General features: G+C 47.0%; 1 protein-coding gene across 6 annotated transcripts in view; it reads left to right on the top strand.

Annotated features, from left to right (window-relative positions):
* dock8 (dedicator of cytokinesis 8) overlaps positions 1-19,397 on the top strand; it is a 464,486-nt gene that overhangs the window by 180,959 nt on the left and 264,130 nt on the right. For all 6 annotated transcript variants that reach the window (XM_070881523.1, XM_070881482.1, XM_070881473.1 and 3 more), the window contains one exon: positions 10,577-10,752. In XM_070881523.1, the coding sequence (XP_070737624.1) occupies positions 10,577-10,752 (176 nt within the window). The remainder of the gene's footprint in view (positions 1-10,576; positions 10,753-19,397) is intronic.

Genomic DNA, 19,397 nt, shown 5'->3' with positions numbered 1-19,397 from the left:
GCAGCCTCTTAGCATCCTCCTCACAGCTCACACCGCCATCCAGTTTAGTGTCATCTGCAAACTTGGAGATATTACACTCAATCCCTTCATCTAAATCGTTAATGTATATTGTAAAGAGCTGGGGTCCCAGCACTGAGCCCTGCAGCACCCCACTAGTCATTGCCTGCCATTCTGAAAAGAACCCGTTTATCCCGATTCTCTGCTTCCTGTCTGCCAACCAGTTCTCTAACCACATCAGTACATTACCCCCAATACCATGTGCTTTGATTTTGCACACCAATCTCTTGTGCGGGACCTTTTGAAAGTCCAAATACACCACATCCACTGGTTCTCCCTTGTCCACTCTGCTAGTTACAGCCTCAAAAAATTCCAGAAGATTCGTCAAGCATGATTTCCCTTTCATAAATCAATGCTGACTTGGACCGATCCCATCACTGCTTTCCAAATGCATTGCTATTTCATCCTCAATGATTGATTCCAACATTTTCCCCACTACTGATGTCAGGCTAACTGGTCTATAATTACCTGTTTTCTCTCTCTCTCCTTTTTTAAAAAGTGGTGTAACATTAGCTACCCTCCAGTCCATAGGAACTGATCCAGAGTCGATAGACTGATAGACTGTTGGAAAATGATCACCAATGCATCGACTATTTCTAGGGCCACTTCCTTAAGTACTCTGGGATGCAGATAATCAGGCCCCGGGGATTTATCGGCCTTCAATCCCATCAATTTCTCCAACACAATTTCCCGCCTAATAAGGATATCCTTCAGTTCCTCCTTCTCACTAGACCCTCGGTTCCCTAGTACTTCCGGAAGGTTATTTGTGTCTTCCTTCGTGAAGACAGAACCAAAGTATTTGTTCAATTGGTCTGCCATTTCTTTGTTCCCCATTATAAATTCACCTGAATCTGACTACAAGGGACCTACATTTATCTTCACTAATCTTTTCCTCTTCACATATCTATAGAAGCTTTTGCAGTCAGTTTTTATGTTCCCAGCAAGCTTCCTCTCGTACTCTATTTTCCCCCTCTTAATTAAACCCTTAGTCCTCCTCTGTTGAATTCTAAATTTCTCCCAGTCCTCAGGTTTGTTGCTTTTTCTAGCCAATTTATATGCCTCTTCCTTGGTTTTAACATTATCCTTAATTTCCCTTGTTAGCCATGATTGAACCACCTTCCCCGTTTTATTTTTACTCCAGACAGGGATGTACAATTGCTGAAGTTCATCCATGTGATCTTTAAATGTTTGCCAATGTTTATCCACCGTCAAACCTTTAAGTATCCTTTGCCAGTCTATTCTAGCCAATTCACGCCTCATACCATCGAAGTTACCTTTCCTTAAGTTCAGGACCCTAGTTTCCGAATTAACTGTGTCACTCTCCATCTTAATAAAGGATTCTACCATATTATGGTCACTCTTCCCCAAGTGGTCTCGCACAACAAAATTGCTAATTAGTCCTTTCTCATTACACATCACCCAGTCTAGGGTGGCCAGCTCTCTGGTTGGTTCCTCGACATATTGGTCTCGAAAACCATCCCTAATACACTCCAGAAAATCCTCCTCCATCGCATTGCTACCAGTTTGGTTAGCCCAATCAATATGTAGATTAAAGTCGCCCATGATAACTGCTGTACCTTTATTGCACACATCCCTTATTTCTTGTTTGATGCTATCCCCAACCTCACTATTACTGTTTGTTGGTCTGTACACAACTCCCACTAGCGTTTTCTGCCCTTTGGTATTCCGCAGCTCCACCCATACCGATTCCACATCATCCAGGAGCTAATGTCCCTCCTTACTATTGCATTAATTTCCTCTTTAACCAGCAACGCCACCCCGCCTCCTTTTCCTCTCTGCCTATCCTTCCTAAATGTTGAATACCCCTCGATGTTGAGTTCCCAGCCTTGGTCACCCTGGAGCCATGTCTCCGTGATGCCCATTACATCATATCCGTTAACTGCTGTCTGCGCAGTTAATTCCTCCACCTTATTCTGAATACTCCTCGCATTGAGGCACAGAGCCTTCAGGCTTGTCTTTTTAACACACTTTGCCCCTTTAGAATATTTCTGTAATGTGGCCCTTTTTGTTTTTTGCCTTGGGTTTCTCTGCCCTCCACGTTTACTATTCTCCTTTCTATCTTTTGCTTCTGCCTCCATTTTATTTCCCTCTGTCTCCCTGCATAGGTTCCCATCCCCCTGCCATGTTAGTTTAACTCCTCCCCAACAGCACTAGCAAACACTCCCCCTAGGACATTGGTTCCGGTCCTGCCCAGTTGCAGACTGTCCGGTGTGTACTGGTCCCACCTTCCCCAGAACCGGTTCCAATGTCCCAGGAATTTGAATCCCTCCTTTTTGCACCACTCCTCAAGCCACGTATTCATCTTCATCTGAGCTATCCTGCGATTCCTACTCTGACGAGCACATGGCACTGGTAACAATCCTGAGATTACTACTTTTGAGGTCCTACTTTTTAATTTAGCTCCTAGCTCCCTAAATTTGTCTCGGATTACCTCATCCCGTTTTTAGCTATATCTTTGGTACCTATATGCACCACGACAACTGGCTGTTCACCCTCCCTTTTCAGAATGTCCTGCACCCGCTCCGAGACATCCTTGACCCTTGCACCAGGGAGGCAACATACCATCCTGGAGTCTCGGTTGCGGCCGCAGAAACGCCTATCTATTCCCCTTACAATCGAATCCCCTATCACTATAGCTCTCCCACTCTTTTTCTTGCCCTCCTGTGCAGCAGAGCCAGCCACGGTGCCATGAACTTGGCTGCTGCTGCCCTCCCCTGATGAGTCATCCCCCTCAAAGGTACCCAAAGCGGTGTATCTGTTTTGTAAAAGAACAGTTAAAGAAAAGGCAGCATTGCTCAGAGATGGAAGATGAAGGTATGGGGGAGATATAAAATAAATATTTTGCATTGTTTTTTATAAACAATGATGGAGTGAGAGTATAGGTGTACTAGAGAAAGATATGTACAATTGTTACAGATAACTGCAGAAAATACATCTGTTCCATTTAAAAAAAAAATCAGAACTCAAGGTGGATAAATCACCAGGCTCTGCTGGCAAAGAAATGAGAGAGGAGATAACAGAGGGTCTGGCCACAGTATTTTAATCCTCCTTAAATACGCAAATTGTGCTGTGAGACTAGAAAGCAGTCAATGTACCATCTTTTTTTCAGGGAAGGAAAAATAAACCGTGCAACCACAGACCAGATAGACTGACATTTGTGGGGAAACTCTTAGAATCAGTATTGAGGACATATTTAACACCGAGATGTGCTTCTGACCACACATCCACACCATCAGCAATACTACCTATTTCCACCTCCGTAACATCGCTCGATTCCACCCCGTCTCAGCTCATCTGCTGCTGAAACCCTGATCCATGCCTTTGTTACCTGTAGACTTTTCTATTCTAATATGCTCCTCGCCAGCCTCCTACTTTCTACTCTCCGTAAATTTGGGGTAATTCAAAACTCTGCTCCGTGTCCTAACTCGTACCAAGTCCCACTCATCCCTGTGCTCACCGACCTACATTGGCACCCAGTTAAGCAACACTTTGATTTTAAAATTCTCATCCTTGTTTTCAAATCCCTCCATGGCCTTGCCCCTCCCGATCTCTGTAATCTCCTCCAGGCCTATAAGCCTCCGAGATATCTGTGCTCCTATAATTCTGGCCTCTTCAGCATCCCTGATTTTCTTTGCTCTACCACTGACTGCCATGCCTTCAGCTGCCTAGACCCTAAGCTCTTGAATTCCCTCCCTAGATCTCTCCGCCTCTCTACCTCTCTCTCCTCCTTTAAGACGCTCCTTAAAACCTAAATCATTGGCCAAACTTTTGGTCATCTGCCCTAATATCTCTTTATGTGGCTCGGTGTCAAATTTTATTTGATGACGCTTCCATGAAGGGCCTTGAGACGATTTACTACGTTAAATGCGCTATATAAATACAAGTTGTTGTTGTTATTGTTGTTGTTGTTGTTGCAGCACTCATTTCAGACCAAAGCTCCTAAATTTCTTTGCCCTAGTTGGAGCTTGCACACCTCCAATCGCCTCCCACTTCTCCCCTCCACCCCCACCACTTTGGACTGCCTCTGGGCTTCAGTACATGATTATTCATGGTGCCACAGACTTCTGAAAGGAGGGCTCTGCTGCAGCATTCATTGAAGTGACCACATGCTGCATGTTTGAGTGTTTATTCCATGCACTGTAATCCCACACAAGTTGGTAAAATGGACTTCTCCAATATATTGTGCAAGTTCCCTGACTGGCAGTCCAATACAATGTACATCGAACCGTTTCTAGGCTGTTCTTTCCACTTACACCTACTGCTGCTCACGTGCTCTGTGAATCATCCTTCAGCTTACTTTCTGTACCATCTAAGGTGCTGATTTCTAGGCTGGTACTTGGAAGGATAAGAGTGAGTTACTGTGCATTTTTGGAAGGGCTGTTACCCTCCATCTGTGCAGCTGCAAGGCCTGAGTCATTTGAAGGACCTGGAAAAAGGACTGATGGATAAGGATTAGCACATAATGGCAAGGAGTCCAATGTAGCCCAGGGTGTCATGCTGTGTGTGTGTTAGCTAGAAAGTTAAGTGAAATGAGAAAAGGAATGGAAAAAGCTCAAACTTCCTGCTGTACATGGCTCCCAGTCTTGCCATCTCTAATACTGCATGCCCTCTCTCCCAATAATACAGCATCCTCTGTTGGAGTCAAAATTTGCAGCAAAATTTGCAGCAGGTGCTCTCCTTCCGATTGTAACATAAGAAATAGGAACAGGAGTAGGCCATACGGTCCCTCGAGCCTGCTCCGCTATTTAATAAGATCATGGCTGATCTGATCATGGGCTCGGGTCCACCTCCCTGCCTGCTCCCCGTAACCCCTTATCCCCTTATCATTTAAGATACTGTCTATTTCTGTCTTAAGTGTGTTCAATGTCCCAGCTTCCACAGCTCTCTGAGGCAGCGAATTCCACAGATTTACAACCCTCTAAGAGAAGAAATTTCTCCTCATCTCTGTTTTAAATGGGCGGCCCCTTATTCTAAGATCATGCCCTCTAATTCTAGTCTCCCCCATCAGTGGAAACATCCTCTCTGCATCCACCTTGTCAAGCCCCCTCATAATCTTATACGTTTCGATAAGATCACCTCTCATTCTTCTTATTTCCGATGAGTAGAGGCTCAACCTACTCAGCCTTTCCTCCATAAGTCAACCCCCTCATTCCTGGAATCAACCTAGTAAACCTTCTCTGAACTGCCTCCAAAGCAAGTATATCCTTTCGTAAATATGGAAACCAAAACTGCACGCTGTATTCCAGGTGTGGCCTCACCAATACCTTATATAGCTGTAGCAAGACTTCTCTGCTTTTATACTCCATCCCCTTTGCCATAAAGGCCAAGATACCATTGGCCTTCCTGATCACTTGCTGAACCTGCATACTATCCTTTTGCATTTCATGCACAAGTACCCCCAGGTCCCGCTGTACTGCGGCATTTTGCAATCTTTCTCCATTTAAATAATAACTTGCTCTTTGTTTTTTTCTGCCAAAGTGCATGACCTCACATTTTCCAACATTATACTCCATCTGCCAAATTTTTGCCCACTCACTTAGCCTGTCTGTGTCCTTTTGCATGTTTTTTGTGTCCTCTTCACACATTGCTTTTCCTCCCATCTTTGTATCATCAGCAAACTTATCTACGTTACACTCAGTCCCTTCTCCCAAGTCGTTAACATCGATTGTAAATAGTTGGGGTCCCAGCACTGATTGCTGCGGCACCCCACTAATTACTGTTATGTATGTAAACATTGTAACTATATAAGACTTGCCACCAGAGGGCGCAACTGTTAAAGGCCCAAGTGTCACCTGCACATCTCATGCAAGGGAGTATAAAAGGTTATCTGCCATGCTGCTTAGGCACTCTGGAGTTGTTTTAAAGAGACTATGGTCACGTCAGTTTTAGCTCACAGTACTCAGTCTTGTGGAGTTCTTCCATACCTAACAATTGGCGACGAGTTACAGATTACAAACTTTCACGCGGTCATGGCTGCCGTTGGTATTTTAGAGAGATTTATTGAGGGTGATGATTGGGAAGCCTTTGTTGAGCATCTCGACCAGTACATTGTGGCCAACGAGCTGGATGGAGACGATACATCGATAAAGCGCAGGGCGATTCTCCTCACCGTGTGTGGGTCCACAATATACAGCTTCATCAAGAATCTGCTAGCACCAGAGAAACCAATGGAGAAGACATATACAGAGTTGTGTACGCTGGTTCGGGAACACCTCAAGCCGAAGGAGAGCGTTTTAATGGCCCGGTATCGCTTCTACACGCACCACCGCTCCGAGGGCCAGGACATGGCGAGTTATGTCATCGACCTGAGACGCCTTGCGGGAACTTGCGAATTTGTTGGATTTTTGGGGGAAATGCTGCGGGACTTTTTTGTGCTTCGCATCGGCCACGAGGTCATTCTTCACAAGCTGCTCTCCGCCGAATCCCTAGATCTGAGCAAGTCCATCACGATAGCCCAGGCATTCATATCCACGAGCGACAATACCAGATAGATATCTTCCCAGCATCGAAGCTCACCGGCAAGTACTGTGCATAAAATAACGTCGATAGCAGGCAGAACTGCATATGGCAGGGCCTACACGTCTGCAGCTGCAAGACTTAGGATGACTCAGAGTCTGCCATCGGGCGTGGATGCAAATCCATTAGCACCATGTTGGTGTTGCGGGGGTAATCATCGAGTCCATCAATGTCGATTCAAGCACTACGTATGAAAAGGCTGCGAAACAAAGGGGCACCTCCAGCGAATGTGCAAGAGTGCTGCGACTCACCATGTGGCAGAGTCGGCAGAGGATGATCGATCCAGTGCAGATCACGCAGAACAAACGAGAGGCAACTCAACCCGAGAAAGAAGTGTATGGGGTGCACACCTTCATCACCAAGAGCCCTCCTATTATGCTGAAAGTCAAATTGAACGGTATTCCGGTATCAATGGAGTTGGACACGGGGGCGAGTCAGGCTATTATGAGCCAGAAGGCTTTTGAGAAACTGTGGGGCAACAAGGCACAAAGGCCCAAACTGAGCCCGATTCAGACAAAGTTGCACACCTGCACCAAAGAGCTCATACCAGTCATTGGCAATGCGGCAGTTAAGTTATCGTACGATGGAGCTGTGCATGATTTACCACTGTGGATTGTACCAGGCAAGGGCCCAATGCTACTCGGCAGAAGCTGGCTGGGAAAGATTCGATGGAACTGGGACGACATCAAAGCACTATCTTCAGTGGATGATGCCTCATACGCTCAAGCGCTGAGCAAGTTTCCGGCACTACTTGAACCAGGCATCGGCAACTTCACAGGCGCTAAGGTGCAGATCGATCTAGTCACCGTGCAAGGCCCGTTCATCAGAAGGCTTGAGCGGTTCCATATATGATGAGTGAGAAAGTCGAGATCAAACTAGATAGAGTTCAATGAGAGGAAATCATATCGCCAGTCGAGTTCAACAAGTGGGCCAGTCCGATTGTTCTGGTGTTGAAAAGTGATGACACGGTCAAAATCTGCGGAGGCTACAAGGTAACGATCAACAGAGTCTCGTTACAGGACCAGTACCCGCTACCCAAGGCGGATGACCTGATCGCAACATTAGCAGGGGGGAAGTCGTTCACCAAGTTGGACCTAACCTCTGCCTACATGACACAGGAGCTGGCTGAATCTTCGAAAAGATTGACGTGCATCAACACGCACAAGGTGCCCTTTTGGGATTCGCTCAGCTGCTGCCATCTTCCAGAGGAACATGGAGAGTCTGCTGAAATCGGTTGCGCGCACCATTGTGTTTCAAGATGACATCCTGATCACCGGTCGTGACACCACCAAACACTTGCACAACCTGGAAGAGGTTCTAAGTCGACTAGACAGAGTAGGACTCAGGCTGAAATGCTACAAGTGTGTTTTCCTACGCCAGAGGTCGAATTTTTGGGGAGAAAGATTGCGCCAGACGGCATCAGACCACGGACTCAAAGACAGAGGCCATCAAAAATGCACCCAGACCACAGAACGTGACGGAGCTGCGCTCGTTCCTGGGACTCCAATTATTTTGGTAACTTTCTACCCGGGTTAAGCAGTTTGCTGGAACCGTTGCACATGTTGCTACGTAAGGGTGACGACTGGGTTTGGGGTAAATCTCAAGAGACAGCCTTTGAGAAGGCTAGGAACCTACTTCGTTCTAATAAGTTACTTGTATTGTATGACCCGTGTAAACGATTAGTGCTAGCTTGTGATGCATCTTCATACAAGGTCAGCTGTGTGTTACAGCAAACCAATGTATCGGGCAAACTTCAACCGGTTGCATACGCGTCTAGAAGTCTGTCGGCTGAAAGAGCCTATAGTATGGTCGAGAAAGAGACGTTAGCATGTGTATATGGGATTAAGAAAATGCACCAATACCTATTAGGACTTCGGTTTGAGCTTGAAACCGACCACAAACCACTCATTTCGCTGTTTTCAGAAAGCAAAGGTATAAACACCAATGCTTCATCCCGCATCCAAAGATGGGCACTAACATTGTCCGCCTATGACTGTTATCCGCCACAGACCAGGCACGAACTGTGTTGATGCCCTCAGTCGGCTACTACCGGGGTGGAAATGCCACAGCCCGCAGACTTGCTTCTGGTCATGGATGCTTTTGAGAGCGAGGGGTCACCCGTCACAGCTCGCCAGATCAGGACCATCGTCAATCCACCAACACACATCCAACCAGCAACTGACCTCGCTGTCAATCAAGAGGATGAACCCACCATTCCCAACTGTCCTGTCAGACCAGCCACGCCACAGTGCAGCAATGGTCCGACCAACTCACCCATGCCAGAGTTTGAACTCAGATGATCAACCAGGGAGCGTAGAGCCCCAGATCATCTCAACTTGTAAATAATTTGTATTAAAGACTTTGTAACTGTGTAAGACTTGCCACCAGAGGGCGCAACTGTTGGTGGCCCAAGGGTCATCTGCACACCTCATGCAAGGGAGTATAAAAGGTTGTCTGCCGTGCTGCTTAGGCACTCTGGAGTTGTATTAAAGAGACTAAGGTCACATCAATTTTAGCTCACAGTACTCAGTCTTGTGGAGTTCTTCCAGACCTAACAGTTACTGGTTGCCAATCAGAGAATGAACCATTTATCCTGACTCTTTGTTTTCTGTTCGTTAGCCAATCCTCTATTCATGCTAATATATTACCCCCAACCCCATGAACTTTTATCTTGTGCAGTAACCTTTTATGTGGTACCTTGTCAAATGCCTTCTGGAAGTCCAAATACACTACATCCATTGGTTCCCCTTTATCCACCCTGTTCGTTACACCCTCGAAGAACTCCAGCAAATTTGTCAAACATGACTTTCCCTTCATAAATCCATGTTGACTCTGCCTGATCGAAGCATGCTCTGTTGAAGATGTGTGAGGCAGCTTAGCATAGCATGCATGGCGAGAGGATGGAGAAGCAGTAAGTGTGGGGAAGAGGGGAAAGTCATTCTGAGGGGAATGGCAGGTGTTGAGTGTGTGAATGCAAACAGAAGGAAGTATTGTAATGTGTCCCATTGTAAGTGGAGGAGAGGTTTGTGAAGTGGGGAGGGAAGGATTGCGAGTGCTGGGGCTAAAGATTGGTGTTGCAGGGCTGTGTATAGAGTAAGAGAGATGTAAAGATGAGTCTTGCCTTGGTAAATCTGGTTAGGTCAATAAATTTCTTCCTGCGCTGCAGTCAAGTTCTAGGAACTTTGCTACTGGCACTGACCTGCTTCACCATCACTCTTCATTGCTGCGGGCACTGACCTACCTAGTTATCACTCTTCACTGCTGCAAGCACTGACCTGCCTAGCCATCACTCATCACTGCTGCTAGCTAATTTTCTGCGGCACACATCTGAAAAAAATAGGACCTCTTTCCAACTCCTGACTTGCTTCACTGGGATCTCCATGGCAGCATCGGAGAATCAGAGTGCTCTGTCTGACATAATGCTGCTGCTGTCTAAGTAACGCAATGTTCACTGATCACATTTCAGAAGTGCAACCCCTGCCCTTTAAGAGCTGCAGGCTGCCTTTGATTGGCAGCAAGCCCAATGGATTTCCCATCCTCCCAGATGCCTACAAGCAGCCTGATTAGTGCTGATAGCTCACTCATTCTATTTAAATGAGGCCACACCACTAAAACCAATCAGGCCTCCTGTTGATGTCATCAGGCAGGCGAAGTGGACACCCTTCTCACTGAACGGTCTGTCTGCACTTCACACTAAAATTGAGCCCAATGAGTCAAATGGCCTCTTTCTGTGCCGTAAATTTCTATGTTTCTATGGAGCAGAATTTTTTGTGGGGGACAGCAATGTGTATATCATAAGTAAACTTTTCCATTGGTGCTCAAAAATATCCACCACAGTAACCATATATCTGCACAATTTGTAAATTTGGCTCGTATTTCATTTATGTAAAGCATTATGTTTAAATTCAAGTAAATTATTGGATTCTCAATAGTGTTTGTTGTCTCATATGTTAAACCCCAACTTTGTTCTGCTTCCATCCAGCCTCCATTTTACGACCCTGTGGTGCCAGTGGACTTTGAGGAGTTCCTGATGTCACAGTTCACCATTGCAGATCCTGACCTTCAGCAAGACCTGGGTGACTTTCCTGATGATGACCTAGAGATGACTTACGTCCCCAGAGAGTGCAGGACCATGCAGCCTTCTGTTCCAGAAGAAGGGTAAAACATTTTTAAAGTATATTTATACAATGGCAAACATGAATTACCAAATTGACAGTATTTCATGGAACTTCCCAATGCCTGAAAACTGTTCAACAGTGTTAGGACGTCAAGGCCTTGGAGAGGGTGCAAAGGAGATTTACTAGAATGGTACCAGGGATGAGGAACTTGAGTTATGTGGAGAGACAAGAGAAGCTGTGTTTGTTCTCCTTAGACCAGAGAAGGGGAGATTCAATAGCGGTGTTCAAAATTATGAGGGGTTTTGATCGAGTAAATAAGCAGGAACTATTTTCACTGGTAGAAGGATTGGTAACAAGAGCACACAGATTTAAGATAATTGGCAAAAGAGCCAGAGGTGAGGTGAGGATTTTTTTTTACGCAGCAAGTTGTTATGATCTGGAATGTCTGAAAGGGTGGTAGAAGCAGATCCAGTGTTAACTTTCAAAAGGGAAGTGGATATATACTTGAAAAGGAAACATTTGCAGGTCTCTGGAGAAAGAACAGGGGGGTGGGACTAATTGGATAGGTCTTTCAAAGAGCCAGCACAGCAACAATGGGGCAAATGGCCTGTGTCTGTGCTGTATGATTCTGTGATTCATATATTTTGATTTATATCAAGACAATAATCATCATAGTCATAATAAAGAAATACATAATCACACACATCAATTTTTAATTCTAAGTGAGGGTTGAAATGGAAAGGCATATGGTCGTGGGTTAGGAGCATTTTGCTTCACTCTGGGCTCCCTGGGTCACATGTCAACTGCAGTCAAGAGGGCTGTCAGTTGGGAAGCCTGCTCCCAGCCCACTGCCAGTGCTGTTCTTAGTGTGGCCGCACCAAGACACAACATTTCCATTTCACCCAAAGTAATCGTGTGTCTTGTTCAAAGAAATACATGGAACTAGAAAAGCTAGAGAGCCATGTGTTATTTTACCAAATGCAGATATTTGTGTTAATTCCCAAATATTTATTCAAATTTTAAAATGAACTTGGCCAGGAATTTCTTCAGAGCTGCTCCCACTCTGCTGCTATTAATTCACGAGAAGTACAGCAGAAACTTCCAGCAAAATTACCGGGCAGAGCAGGAGCGAGTCTAAGGAAATTCATGATCAAGACATTTAGGAAAAACTATTGGGAGAGGTGACATGAAATGACTCCAGTAATTTACACACTCTACCACCACCAATTAAAATAATGAGCTTCCTGTCATGTATGTAACCTTCATGTAAGAACACTGCAATACTGTATATACTTGAGAAATGCACACATTGACCACAGGGGGTGAACTTGTGGAAGACACTTCTCACCTGGTCATCCAGGTATGTAACGGGAGGTCCCACGCAGGGTCATCACTTCCTGGTCCTGTGAATAAAGGTGCAGGTCACAGAGTGACTTTGTCCATAGAATGTGCCTCGTGTGGATTTGTGGTATTGTGTAAGGACTTTACAGTGGCGACAAGAAACGGGAACCAACGACCCACGAGAATGGCCACCGGTAGCACAGAGGAACGGTACTGTGTTGGTGAGGACTGGGACGATTTCATTGAGAGGCTTCAGCAGAGCTTTGTCACGAAGGACTGGCTGGGAGATTCAGCAGCCGACAAGCGAAGGGCTCATCTACTGACCAGCTATGGATCTAAGGCTCATGAAAGACCTGCTAGCACCTGAGAAGCCGGCGGACAAAACCTTTGAAGAGCTCAGCAAGTTAATCAGTGAGCACCTCAAACGGGAGAGCAGCACACACATGGCCCGACACAGATTTTATACCCACCGACGTCGGGAAGGACAGAGCATATCGGGCTTCGTTGCGGACCTCCGGCGCTTGGTCAGCCTCTGTAAGTTCACAGACGCCTGCAGGGGGGAGATGCTAAGGGATTTCTTTATTGAGGGCATCGGTCATGCCAGAATTTTCAGAAGGTTAATTGAGACCAAGGACTTGACCTTGGAAGCGGCGGCGTTGCTGGCTCAGACTTTTATGGTGGGGAGGAGGAAACCAAGATAATATACGTGCGCAACTCTGATGGATCAGGGGGTCAATATCATAAACGCGACTCAGAGCCCAGCAGGCAGGCCAGGGCAGTTCGACACACCCCAGGCAGCAATAGATCCAAGAACAGGTTTTCAACACAGACAATGGCAGGCTGAACGGACATTTACGCCATCCCAGTGGACAATGCGTTCTGGGATGGGGCCATTGACATCCACTAACAGGGTGCTCAAGAGCAGTCAAAGGGACAATCAGCGAGGAATGCCTGGTAACAGCTCTTTTGTTCACAACAATGGGAATCTCAGTTCATGCTGGAGGTGTGGGGGCAGACATGCTGCCAGGACTTGCAGGTTTCAACAGTTCGTCTGCAGAAATTATAATCTCATTGGCCATTTAGCTAGAATGTTAATTAGCAATCTCGTTGTGCAAGGCCCCTTGGGGAAGAGTGACCATAATATGGTGGAATTCTGCATTAGGATGGAGAATAAAACAGAATAAAACATGGTCCAGAACTTAAAGAAGGGTAACTTTGAAGGTATGAGGCGTGAATTGGCTAGGATAGATTGGCGAATGATACTTAAGGGGTTGACTGTGAATGGGCAATGGCAGACATTTAGAGACTGCATGGATGAACTACAACAATTGTACATTCCTGTCTGGCGTAAAAATAAAAAAGGGAAGGTGGCTCAACTGTGGCTATCAAGGGAAATCAGGGATAGTATTAAAGCCAAGGAAGTGGCATACAAATTGACCAGAAATAGCAGCGAACCCGGGGACTGGGAGAAATTTAGAACTCAGCAGAGGAGGACAAACGGTTTGATTAGGGCAGGGAAAATGGAGTACGAGAAGAAGCTTGCAGGGAACATTAAGACAGATTGCAAAAGTTTCTTTCGATATGTAAAGAGAAAAAGGTTAGTAAAGACAAACGTAGGTCCCCTGCAGTCAGAATCAGGGGAAGTCATAATGGGGAACAAAGAAATGGCAGACCAATTGAACAAGTACTTTGGTTCGGTATTCACTAAGGAGGACACAAACAACCTTCCGGATATAAAAGGGGTCAGAGGGTCTAGTAAGGAGGAGGAACTGAGGGAAATCTTTATTAGTCGGGAAATTGTGTTGGGGAAATTGATGGGATTGAAGGCCGATAAATCCCCAGGGTCTGATGGACTGCATCCCAGAGTACTTAAGGAGGTGGCCTTGGAAATAGCGGATGCATTGACAGTCATTTTCCAACATTCCATTGACTCTGGATCAGTTCCTATCGAGTGGAGGGTAGCCAATGTAACCCCACTTTTTAAAAAAGGAGGGAGAGAGAAAACAGGGAATTATAGACCGGTCAGCCTGACCTCAGTAGTGGGTAAAATGATGGATCAATTATTAAGGATGTCATAGCAGCGCATTTGGAAAGAGGTGACATGATAGGTCCAAGTCAGCATGCATTTGTGAAAGGGAAATCATGCTTGACAAATCTTCTGGAATTTTTTGAGGATGTTTCCAGTAGAGTGGACAAGGGAGAACCAGTTGATGTGGTATATTTGGACTTTCAGAAGGCTTTCGACAAGGTCCCACACAAGAGATTAATGTGCAAAGTTAAAGCACATGGGATTGGGGAGAGTGTGCTGACATGGATTGAGAACTGGTTGTCAGACAGAAAGCAAAGAGTAGGAGTAAATGGGTACTTTTCAGAATGGCAGGCAATGACTAGTGGGGTACCGCAAGGTTCTGTGCTGGGGCCCCAGCTGTTTACACTGTACATTAATGATTTAGACGAGGGGATTAAATGTAGTATCTCCAAATTTGCGGATGACACTAAGTTGGGTGGCAGTGTGAGCTGCGAGGAGGATGCTATGAGGCTGCAGAGTGACTTGGATAGGTTAGGTGAGTGGGCAAATGCATGGCAGATGAAGTATAATGTGGATAAATGTGAGGTTATCCACTTTGGTGGTAAAAACAGACAGACTATTATCTGAATGGTGACAGATTAGGAAAAGGGGAGGTGCAACGACACCTGGGTGTCATGGTACATCAGTCATTGAAGGTTGGCATGCAGGTACAGCAGGTGGTTAAGAAAGCAAATGGCATGTTGGCCTTCATAGCGAGGGGATTTGAGTACAGGGGCAGGGAGGTGTTGATACAGTTGTACAGGGCCTTGGTGAGGCCACACCTGGAGTATTGTGTACAGTTTTGGTCTCCTAACTTGAGGAAGGACATTCTTGCTATTGAGGGAGTGCAGCGAAGGTTCACCAGACTGATTCCTGGGATGGTGGGACTGACCTATCAAGAAAGACTGGATCAACTGGGCTTGTATTCACTGGAGTTCAGAAGAATGAGAGGGGACCTCATAGAAACGTTTAAAATTCTGACGGGTTTAGACAGGTTAGATGCAGGAAGAATGTTCCCAATGTTGGGGAAGTCCAGAACCAGTGGTCACAGTCTAAGGATAAGGGGTAAGCCATTTAGGACCGAGATGAGGAGAAAGTTCTTCACCCAGAGAGTGGTGAACCTGTGGAATTCTCTACCACAGAACGTTGTTGAGGCCAATTGACTAAATATATTCAAAAGGGAGTTAGATGAAGTCCTTACTACTAGGGGGATCAAGGGGTATGGCGAGAAAGCAGGAATGGGGTACTGAAGTTGCATGTTCAGCCATGAACTCATTGAATGGCGGTGCAGGCTAGAAGGGCTGAATGGCCTACTACTCCACCTATTTTCTATGTTTCTCTGTTTCTATGTGCAGGAAGCCTGCGACCAGGCTAATTTACGAGGCGGATGGACCAGAAGAGCGATCTGCAAGACAGGATGACGCGTGGGGCAAATCAATGGACGCTGAAGTTCAGCGGGTTCATGTAGCAAACATTCACAGCTCACATACCAAAACGCCACCTATGATGATAAAGGTCCTATTAAACGGCATCCCGGTATGCATGGAGCTGGACACGGGGGCCAGTCAGTCACTCATGAGTGTTCAACAATTCAAAAAGCTATGGCCACTCAAAGCCAGCAGACCCAAACTAGAACGCATTGAGACTCAACTACCGACGTACACCAAAGAAATCTTTCCAGTGCTAGGCAGTGCAATGTTGGCTGTCACACACAATGGATCAGTGAACCGGCTGCCGCTCTGGATTGTCCCGGGCGATGGTCCCGCACTGTTGGGGAGGAGCTGGTTAGCTGAGATGAACTGGAAATGGGGGGAATGTGCACGCAGTGTCATCTGTGGAGCGAAGTTCATGCTCACAGATCCTACAGCAATTTGAGTCGCTATTCCAACCTGGCGTTGGGACGTTCAAAGGTACCAAAGTAGTGATTCGCATCACCCCGGACGCCACACCAATGCACCACAAAGCCAGAGCTGTGCCATATGTGATGCGGGAGAAAATTGAAAGCGAATTGGACCGTTTGCCGAGAGAGGGCATCATCTCGCCCGTTGAATTCAGCGACTGAGTGAGCCCCATTGGTCCCGTCCTAAAAGCGGATGGCTCGGTCAGGATCTGTGGCGACTACAAGGCCACTATCAACTGGGTGTCCGTACAAGACCAATACCCACTTCCGAGAGCGGAGGATCTTTTTGCCACGCTGGCAGGCGGCAAGCTGTTCACCAAGTTGGACCTCACTTCAGCCGACACGACCCAAGAACTGGCCGACGAATTCAAACTACTGACCACAATCACCACGCACAAGGGACTGTTTGTTTACAACAGGTGCCCGTTTGGCATTCAATCAGCGGCCGCGATCTTTCAAAGAAACATGGAAAGCCTGCCCATTCCTGGAACGATCGTATTCCGGGACGATATCCTCATCATGGGTCGTGACACCGAGGAACACCTCCACAACCTGGAAGAGGTGCTACGCCGACTGGACAGGGTAGGCCTGCAACTCAAGAAACATAAGTGTGTGTTTTTGGCTCCCGAAGTCGAGTTTCTGGGCAGGAGGGTTGCTGCAGATGGGATTCGGCCTACTGAATCCAAAACAGAGGCGATTCGACGAGCGCCCAGGCCCTGCAACACATCGGAGTTGCGTTCATTTTTGGGACTCTTGAACTATTTCGGGAACTTTCTGCCGAACTTAAGCACATTGTTGGAGCCGCTACACGTGCTCCTGCGGAAGGGTTGCGATTGGTTTTGGGGGGACTGTCAAGAACGGGCTTTCAATCGGTCGCGTAACTTACTCTGTTCAAATAGGTTGTTGACCCTGTACAACCCCTGTAAGAAATTGGTTCTGACATGTGATGCATCGTCCTATGGGGTTGGGTGCGTGTTGCAGCAGTGCAATGCTGAGGGGCAACTCCAACCTGTGGCTTATGCCTCCAGGTCACTCTCTCAAGCAGAACGTGGATATGAGATGGTTGAGAAGGAAGCACTCGCATGTGTCTATGGGGTGAAAAAGATGCACCAGTACCTTTCTGGCAGGAGGTTCGAATTAGAAATGGACCACAAGCCGTTAACATCCCTGTTGTCAGACAGCAAGGCTGTCAATGCCAATGCGTCAGCTCGCATACAGCGATGGGCTCTCACACTGGCTGCGTATGACTACACCATACGGCACTGGCCAGGCACCGAAAATTGCGCTGACGCGCTCAGCAGGCTTCCACTGGCCACCACTGAGGGGGCAGCGGAGCAAAGCGCTGAGATGGTCATGGCCGTTGATGCCTTTGACAGCACAGGCTCCCCCATCACAAGCCCGCCAGATCAAAATCTGGACCAACAGAGATCCCCTCCTATCTTTGATTAAGAAATGTGTCCTGACTGGGGATTGGGTGCCCGCACACGGAGCATGCCCTGAGGAGGTCAGACCGTTTCACAGGCGGATGGATAAGCTCTCCATCCAAGCCGACTGCCTACTATGGGGCAGCCGGGTAGTCATGCCCCAGAGGGGCAGGGAAGCTTTCATCAGGGAACTCCACAGCGAGCACCCAGGCATTGTGCTGATGATGGCCATTGCCCGGTCACACGTTTGGTGGCCAGGAATTGATTCAGACCTGGAACACTGTGTTCGCAGGTGCACGACGTGTGCTCAGCTGGGAAATCCTCCCAGGGAGGTCCCGCTCAGCCCGTGGCCCTGGCCCACCAGGCCATGGTCACGCATTCACGTAGACTATGCGGGCCCATTCATGGGGAAAATGTTTCTCATCGTGGTTGATGCGTACTCGAAATGGATCGAGTGCATCATTTTGAATTCGAGCATGACATCCACCACTGTGGAGAGTCTACGTGCGGTCTTTGCGACCCACGGTTTGCCTGACATCCATGATAGCGATAATGGCCCATGTTTCACTAGCTACGAATTCCGGGAGTTCATGTCCTGTACTGGCATCAACCATATCAGGACAGCACCGTTCAAGCCGGCCTCCAATGGCCAGGCGAAACGTGCGGTCCAAATCATAAAACAAGGCATGCTCAGGATTCAAGGTCCCTCCCTTCAATGCCGCCTATCACGCCTCCTGCTGGCCTATAGGTCCCGACCGCATTCGCTCACGGTGGTCCCACCCGCGGAGCTCCTTATGAAACATACACTCAAAACTCGGTTGTCCCTCATTCATCCTGTCTTGTCCAACATTGTTGAAGGCAAGCGCCAGTCCCAAAATGAGTACCATGACCGTAATTCAAGGGGGAGATGTATAGAAATTGGTGACCCCGTATTTGTTCTTAATCACGCTTTGGGGCCCAAATGGCTTGAAGGTAGTGTAATAGACAAAGAGGGGAATAGGTTCATCGTGTTTAAACTTAACAATGGGCAGATATGCCGCAAGCATCTGGACCAAGTAAAAAAAAAGGTTCAGCATGGACTCTGAGGAACCTGAGGAAGATCATGAAATGGTATTCACACCACCGCCAGTGAACGAGCAACAAGAACATTCAGCAGCATGCACAGTCCCTGTGATCAGCCCAGACAGGCCGGAATCAACACAGGGGACAGACACGCAGGCCAAGGCTCAACAGCCAGAGCCCCAACTGTGGCGCTCCACGAGGGAGCGCAGACCATCCGAAAGACTTAACCTGTGATCCCAATAAGACGTTGGGGGGAGGTGATGTCATGTATGTAACCTTCATTTAACAACACTGCAATCCTGTATATATTTGAGAAATGCACACATTAACCACAGGGGGTGAACTTGTGGGGGACACTCCTCACCTGGTCATCCAGGCATATAAAGGGAGGTCCCACGCAGGGTCATCACTTCTTGGTACTGTGAATAAAGGTGCAGGTCACAGAGTGACCTTGTCCATAGAATGTGCCTCGTGTGGATTTGTGGTATTGTGCAAGGACTTTACACTTCCTGTTTGCCAAAGGTGCAAAGTAGCTGTGGTGGGGAAAGGGATAACTATTTTCAATTGGTTGGACACTGTACTGCACAGAAAAAAACCTCTGAACCAGACATGATATTCAGTTCTCCCAATGGTACAGTTTGTAAAAATATAAGTGGCCCAGACTTTCTTGGAAAGTTTCAGCATAACTATGGTGTAAGAGCAACGTTCTGTGACTTTTTCTGAAGAATTTCGCAAGTAACTAATTTACGTTAGTTTTACGCTGAAACAGGTGAATTTCCTCAATCGTTTGCGCAGTTTCTGAATATGCCCGCCGAAACTCTCTGCGTCTGACAATGCTGCACTCCCTCACTATTGCACGACAGTGTGAGCCGAGATTATGTGCTCAAGGC

The sequence above is a fragment of the Pristiophorus japonicus genome, chromosome 1 (genome assembly GCF_044704955.1).
Source record: "Pristiophorus japonicus isolate sPriJap1 chromosome 1, sPriJap1.hap1, whole genome shotgun sequence".
NCBI classification, from domain to species: Eukaryota; Metazoa; Chordata; class Chondrichthyes; family Pristiophoridae; genus Pristiophorus; species Pristiophorus japonicus.
The sequence above is the reverse complement of the archived record's forward strand: the minus strand, read 5'-3'. Positions and strand labels throughout refer to the sequence as shown.